Source organism: Rattus norvegicus, chromosome 2 (assembly GCF_036323735.1).
Source record: "Rattus norvegicus strain BN/NHsdMcwi chromosome 2, GRCr8, whole genome shotgun sequence".
NCBI lineage: Eukaryota > Metazoa > Chordata > Mammalia > Rodentia > Muridae > Rattus > Rattus norvegicus.
This window is the reverse complement of record NC_086020.1, coordinates 173,820,067-173,827,415: the sequence shown is the minus strand read 5'-3', so window position 1 is coordinate 173,827,415 and position 7,349 is coordinate 173,820,067. Positions and strand designations below refer to the sequence as shown.

Here is a 7,349-nt window from a genome sequence, read left to right as displayed (position 1 = left end):
ACTTGAACATGGTTTTGTGATTCAAAGCCCAGGATCTAGGGAAGAAACATCCTCTCAAAATTAAAACCTTGAGAGAGTTCAGACGGCATCTCGTTGTACGGAAACTTCCCACACTCAGGGAAACATAGGAAACCCGACGTGAGTTGAACATTTCTGACAATTTGCAAGCTCCTGTGCATAGCAGTCTCCCATAGCCAGTCCGCGGCCCGCTGCGCGACCTCCCGACACACGAGGGCGCTGTGGCAGCACGGTGGGAAGGAGACTGGGAAGTGTCGCGAGATTATCAAAGGCGGAAGGGCGAAAGAGCAAGGGTCACGTAGACAGCGCTCCCCGCCCGGTTCGCATTAAGTTCTCGCGCGAGTTGTACTTCCGCCCTTTTGGCTCTCAGAGCGGCACCATGGCGGTCGGGAAGAACAAGCGCCTGACGAAAGGTGGCAAGAAGGGAGCCAAGAAGAAAGTGTAAGTGGCGGATTTCGCGAACCCCCGGTCTTTGGGTCCCGCAGGAGTCGGTGGGCAGGTTCTGGTCTGCGGTGTAGGGCGGATGGTGGGGATGCATGGTGGATTGCGCGGTACGGCTGCTGGCCGGCGATCCGGACGGCTGCCTCTCCCCCTGGGCCGGGCGTCGCGTGCCGCGTGGGAGCCCGCCCTGCGTCTCGAGTAGTTGCTCGCGTGTTTCGAACTGTGGCCTCCTGGGTTGCTTGAAGTCCGCTGCACTTTTAGCGCCCCTTCTACGTCAGGAGGCTCGGCAGTCACTCTGGTTGACCCCATGTCACTTGCGTGCCGGGACCTCGTGGGAACTCGTGATAGCAGTTCGTACCAGTTAATGTCAGAAGTCCTTTGGGTTCCGGGGCAGTATATAATAGCCTATGTAATGGGGGAGTGCAGAAGGCATGTTTTCTAACCTACTGGTTCATGCATTGGCTGACAAGCCAGCCTTACAGGTTCACCCCACGGTGAGGGGGCGTCATTTTGTATTAAATGCAAGCCCTCTACAAGATTTTGCCTGGGAAGTTGTGTCAATAGAAGTATTAAGAAGAAGAGTTTAAAAGTTGTCAGGCTTGTTCTTAGGATTTACAAAGAAACTTGGTTATTCTCTCCAACCCAGGGTTGATCCATTTTCTAAGAAAGACTGGTATGATGTGAAAGCTCCAGCAATGTTCAATATTAGGAACATCGGGAAAACACTAGTTACAAGGACTCAAGGAACCAGTGAGTACCATATATTTTGTTTTGTTCCTAAGCTGTTGCATGTGTATTTTGCTGGGGGACTTGGTTGAAATGTCAGCCCAGTGGTTGCAGGCTTGGCATTTTGGAGTGCTTGTTTTTAATACATTTGCGGCAGCAAGGAAGTGTTTATGCAACTGTCCAAGGAGACATTGAAGTATTGCCAGTAAGTCACTGGTGTGGAGGTGGATTTGGTAACAAGTTAACAGGATCTGTCATTCTTTTGTAGAAATTGCATCAGATGGCCTCAAGGGTCGTGTGTTCGAAGTGAGTCTTGCAGATCTACAGAACGATGAAGTTGCATTTAGAAAGTTCAAGCTAATTACTGAGGATGTTCAGGGCAAAAACTGTCTGACTAACTTCCATGGCATGGATCTTACCCGGGACAAAATGTGCTCCATGGTCAAAAAGTGGCAGGTGAGACCAAAAACTATGAGTGCAGTGCTGTGGTGTGGGTGTGCAAAAAACATCATGGGTGTGTTGGTAGGAAGGAGCAAACGTGACTGGAGAGTTGGATTTCATTTCCAACTGGGATGCTTTTCTTGGTGTGAAGCAGCAGCCTGGAGTTGGGGCCTCCTGTTTCACATCAGTAAGTATCACTGCTTTTCTGTGCTGGAACTAGAGCCCAAGGCGCTCCACGTGCTAGGCAGGCAGTCCTAACACTGAGCTGCAGCCCTTAGTCTTCTAGTGTTAGCTTGTTATGGTCACATGACGTGAGTGGGGAGCTTTGCCAGTTTGGTGAATGTTTGAGTTCATAGTGAAAAGATGCTCTAGGTGACTTGATTGTCTGACAATGACAGTCAGCTCATGGAGTTGTGAAGATGAAATAGCAGATGCAGGGAAATGGTGACCAACAAAGAGAGCAGCAACCCATGTTTCAGGACAAAGCTGTTCAGATGTATCTGGGTGACAGTCGTGACATATTGTATATGGGAATGAGTGATGACAGGATGTTTCGGTCCCATATGAATCCTACTGATTTCACCGATAACATTTCTTGCTGACATTCCCTTATATACTTTATGTAATTTTGGAAATAATAAGCTATTTAATAAATACTGTTATAGACTCCTTTGCAGTGATGTCAAGATTTTGTTTTTAGGCAGTTCTGATTATGCTATTTAGGCTGATCTCAGGCTCATAATCCTGCCTCTTGTGATAGGATTGAAGGCATGTACTCATGGCAAATATTGGGTGTATAATTTGTAAATAAATGTAGTTTGTAAAATTCAAAGATGTCAGATCACTTAGCCACTAAAATGGCCCTTTAAAAGATGGTAGTATGGCCTAGTTGCAGATTTTATTTAGATCTTAGCTCTGGAATTATGTATTTAAGTTCTTTGCATAACTTTAGTTTGGAATAAAGAGCATTGAGAAAATACTTTTTTTTTTTTTTTTTACTTTTTTTTTATTAACTTGAGTATTTCTTATATACATTTCGAGTGTTATTCCCTTTCCCAGTTTCCGGGCAAACATCCCCCTCCCCCTCCCCCTTCCTTATGGGTGTTCCCCTCCCCACCCTCCCCCCATTGCCGCCCTCCCGAGAAAATACATTTTTATAGTAGAACTCCACTGCCCCCTTTTTTCATGAAAGGATCGCCTACCTGTTGTGATGTGGTGCTTGCTATGCAGACCAAACTGGCCATGAACTTTGGATCTGCCTTTGTAAACTGCAGGGATTTCGGGTGTGGGTTGTGTGTGGCTCGTTTTGTAGGGTTTTTTTTTTGTGTGTGTGTTTTTTTTTTGTTTGTTTTTGTTTTTTTTTTGGTTTCTTGAGACAGGGTTTCACTGTATCCTTGGCTGGCATGGAATTTCTATGTAGAGCAGGTTGGGCTCAAATTACTAAGAGATCCAGCATTTTCTGCCTCTTGCTTGGAGTACTGGAACTAAAGCCACCACATACAACCTAGTTTTCCTTTGTAAAAGATAAAAACAGTTTTATTCTGTCTATACCGTCTTAGGATTTAATTTAACTTTCAAAGCTCTTATGTTTGCGAGTGTTGGTATAAATGTAAGGGATGTGACTTCAATTGACTGGTTTAAAGGCAGGGTAACAATAATGATTTGGGGTATCATTCTAATTTCACTTTCAGGAAGTTGCACACTTGTTTATTATGTCACATGGGTTTGACATCCCAAGCTTTTTAATTAGCACTTAAAAATTGATTTAGGCCATTAAAAACACAAAAGGAGGGGGTGGTCTCTTAAGTTCAAGGCTAACCAACCAGGGCTATATAGTGAGAACCTGTCTCAGAAAACAGCAAACCCCAAACGCTTATGAGCTGACAGCATCCTTTTCTCACTAGACCATGATTGAAGCTCATGTTGATGTGAAGACGACCGATGGGTATTTGCTCCGACTTTTCTGTGTTGGTTTCACTAAGAAACGTAACAACCAGATTAGAAAGACATCCTATGCGCAGCACCAGCAGGTCCGCCAGATCCGCAAGAAGATGATGGAGATCATGACCCGAGAAGTGCAGACAAATGACTTGAAGGAAGTAGTTAATAAACTGTAAGTGTGTTTCTTCTTTTTGAGGTGGAACCTCAAATCACTGTTTTGTGGAGAGTGAAATTTAGACTTGACTTTAATACACAATAACAAAACTTTACATAATCATGGGAATGTGTGATGAGAAAATGTTTCGGTCCCAGTTGATGACCACTGATAATAACTCACATTTTTCTGATGTTCCCATGCAGAATATAGGTAGCTAAGAGGGTTATAAGACATGCTAATTTTAATTTTGCTAGGCTGTGTTACAATTTAGATACTTTCTAAGATTGTTAGTTTCTACGATTGTTTTCTTTTCTATTTAAAGAAAATTGCTTCTGTGTGAGAAACTAGACTTTGGGGTTTTGGTTGCTTGTTTTTAAAAGTTTCTTGTTCTTGCAGGATTCCAGACAGCATTGGGAAAGACATAGAGAAGGCTTGCCAGTCCATCTATCCTCTCCATGACGTTTTTGTTAGGAAAGTCAAAATGCTGAAGAAACCCAAGTTTGAATGTAAGTGAGGAAAAATCATGTTTATGAGATAGAAATTTGTGGGACCAAGTACATTTTTAAAAATGACTTTAGAATTTTTGATTTAATTTGCCTGCCTGTGTGTATAATGAATGTATTCCTGGAGACACTGGTGGTCTTGGACTGGAGTTAGAGATGGTTACAGGCCGCCTGTGGGTGCTGGGAACCGAACCCAGTTCCTCTGCAAGAACAAGTGCCTCTTAACCACTGAGCCAGCCTATACATGTAGGTTTCTAGGACAAAATGATGGTCTGTTTTCTTCTGTCTGTAGTACAGAAGACCATTTTTTATACTTGTCTATAACAAGATTGTTTTTCTTTTCCTTTTAGTGGGAAAACTCATGGAGCTCCATGGTGAAGGCGGTAGTTCTGGCAAAACAACTGGTGATGAGACAGGTGCTAAGGTTGAACGAGCTGATGGCTATGAACCACCAGTCCAAGAATCCGTTTAAAATCCAGATTTTTAATAGCGACAAATAAAAAGTCCTATTTGTGATGATTGCTTCTGGACATTGTTTTAAACTATGAGAGCTGGTGAATCAGGTATTGTTCAGTGTGACCTGCTGGACTTAATGATTTTGTAAATATCTGGTTTAAAGGCATGTGCCACCACACCCTATGATACCAGCATACTCCAAAGTTCTTTTTTTCCTCCCTTTAAATAAACTCATACTACCCAGTAGCACAGTTACAGTTATGGAGTAGCAACAAAGATGACTTTATGGTTGAGGGTCACCACAACATGAGGAACTGTATTAAAGGGTCGCAGCATTAGGAAGGCTGAGAACCACTAGTTTAGAAACTACAGTTGGTGAGCCAAAAGATTGACTACTGGAAATGGTTTGTAAAGGTTTTACGATGCCCAGGGATCATCCAGATCTCAGGCCTTAAACATGCTAGGTAAGTGCTCTGCTATTGAGCTCGCCCCCTTTTTAGTGTGTCACTCGGAAAGTTGTCATTGTTCAAATTAACTCAGTTTCTTAATTTTCATTAAGCGGTTAGTTGCCTCCTCCAGTTCTAGCCTATACTTTTACAGGGTAAAGTTTAACAGATTTCTATCCTCTAGGCAAATGGTCTGTTTATAGTATTAATAGGTGCCTTGGTCATGGTAGCGAGCAAACACTATTATGGCTACTTTTCTAGCTGTCAGGTATCTGTTGACATATGTACCTCAGGTAAGCCTGTTGATGTCTTGGTAAAGAAGCAGATAGTGCTGCTACTAATAGCCCATCTTGTTTGTGGGCTCGAGTCACAAAAGGACCAGCATCCTTCATGGAGTGAATATAAGATAGCCAGGAGCTCAACATGGCACACCTTTAAGGGCACTTGCTGCTCTTAGCAGAGGACGTGGTGGCTCACATCCTTCTAAAACTCAAGTTGCAGGGATCCCACATCTTTTCAAGCACCAGACCTGCACATACATTAAAGCAAAAACAAGAAATAAGCGGCTGGCTCATTTCATGTGTTCAGTTAAAATGTAAGCCTACTTACAGGCCACCTTGAACATGTGTTATAAGAAGTGCCTCCAAAGGTCTCTGAGTAATTTTACCTTAGTCTACCATAGAAAAGCAAAATTGTGTGATGCTCACTGTGGACTGAGAGCAGCCTTAACTGTAGATTAACTTGAAAAGGGGGAAGTGATCTAGGAGATCAAGGGATGGGCCTTTGTAACTGAACAGTATGGGAGAATGAGGAATCATCTGCAACACTGTTACGCCTTTTGGTCTTCATTTGCTCCAGTGCTTTAAGCATTCAGTGATCACTAGGTTGGTGACTGCAGTTACTTGATTATCTGAAGCATGTTCTTTGGTAGTCACTTCTCAGGAAGTTCTCATAACAGTACTCGTTCAATATTAAGTATTATTTCCATGTACTTTGTATCCAGGAGTTTTAAGAACATTTTTGTGTAAATGTGTGTGTGCCTCAGTGTATCATATGTGCAGGAAGAAGCCTGCAGATTCCCTTTGGAACTGGAGCTGCCATGTAGTGCTGGGAACTGAACCTGGCTGCTCTGGAAGAGCAGCTGCACAAAACAGGTTTCTGTGTAGCCTAGGTTGGCCTTTAATGCATCCTCCATGAATTGCAGAGATTACAGTTAAGTGCCACCACCACCACCCTCAGTTAGAAATTTTAGTGAAACCATTGTTACAGGGTAGAGGTCAATCACAAGTGGTGCTAGAATTTCATATCTAAAGTTTTTACTGCATGAAGAATGCCTTGTAATAAAGACAACTCAAAGCTTGGATTGAATTGACAATAGTGGGGATCTCCTGAGTCTTACTGGTTCCATCACACTGCCACCTGTAGAGAGGTATTGATAAGGACTCCAGGAAAGTTCACTGTTCTGCAGTGCTTTGATTCAATGCAAAGTGTGATGATGCTCTGAGAAGTAGCAGGCTTGGCTTCCTGGTTTTGCGTAAAGTGGTATGTTAGTTAGCTTTTTATAAATGAAATCCGTGTGACTGACCACTTGGAGACCAGTGTCACCAAGGTCAAATCTAAGACCTATTAGGCCTACCTTAAAGGCTCTAGAGTATGGACCTGAGATCAGTGCTGTAGGTTGCCTTCAGCTGTGCCTCTGAGAAGGCTTGCTGATGGCAACTAATGAAATGTCTGACTGGATCTGGCTCTACCCTCTGTTGGTTAGATTAATAGCCTTTCTGAAGAGCATCAAAAGTCAAGGTTGCCCAAGTGTGTCAAGTTCTACAAGCTCTGTGTGCCTACATACACGTTCTATGTATAGTATGCCAAGAATGTAACCTCTTGACTGCTCTTTGCATAGGCCATGTCTTACGTGTACATCCTGTGTATACCTGAAGGATGAGGCGATGTCGCAGGAAAAGGAAGCTTGGTACCAGAGTAGAAAATCTTTAAAAACATTATTGTCCTGTACCAGTCATTGAATGGTAAAGTCCTTGCCAGTTGCCTCCTGTCTTCTGCTAGTGTTAATGAAACTACAGCAGTCCACATGTGTAAACATGAAGCACCAATTAGAGGCACTTTATTCTGATTCAGAATCAAATCTGACTTCGAGTAAATATTTGTGGGATATATAACCTAGGTTCAATTGCTAGCATCCATGTGGTGGTTCACAGTTATCTG

The 7,349-nt window shown here is 43.1% G+C and overlaps 1 protein-coding gene and 2 non-coding genes across 3 annotated transcripts; all 3 read left to right on the top strand.

The window, feature by feature from the left end:
* Nucleotides 1–373: 373 nt before the first annotated feature.
* Rps3a (ribosomal protein S3a) lies at nt 374–4,743 on the top strand. The gene is made up of 6 exons (NM_017153.1): nt 374–459; nt 1,106–1,209; nt 1,454–1,641; nt 3,531–3,739; nt 4,121–4,230; nt 4,578–4,743. Exons 1-6 carry the CDS (start codon nt 398–400, stop codon nt 4,697–4,699), a joined length of 795 nt encoding a protein of 264 aa, NP_058849.1. The 5' UTR covers nt 374–397; the 3' UTR covers nt 4,700–4,743.
* Nucleotides 2,159–2,232, top strand: Snord73b (small nucleolar RNA, C/D box U73B). The gene has a single exon (XR_005501609.1). It is a non-coding gene; the product is annotated as a small nucleolar RNA SNORD73 (small nucleolar RNA).
* Snord73a (small nucleolar RNA, C/D box 73A) lies at nt 3,849–3,918 on the top strand. The gene has a single exon (XR_005501608.1). It is a non-coding gene; the product is annotated as a small nucleolar RNA SNORD73 (small nucleolar RNA).
* Nucleotides 4,744–7,349: the final 2,606 nt, after the last annotated feature.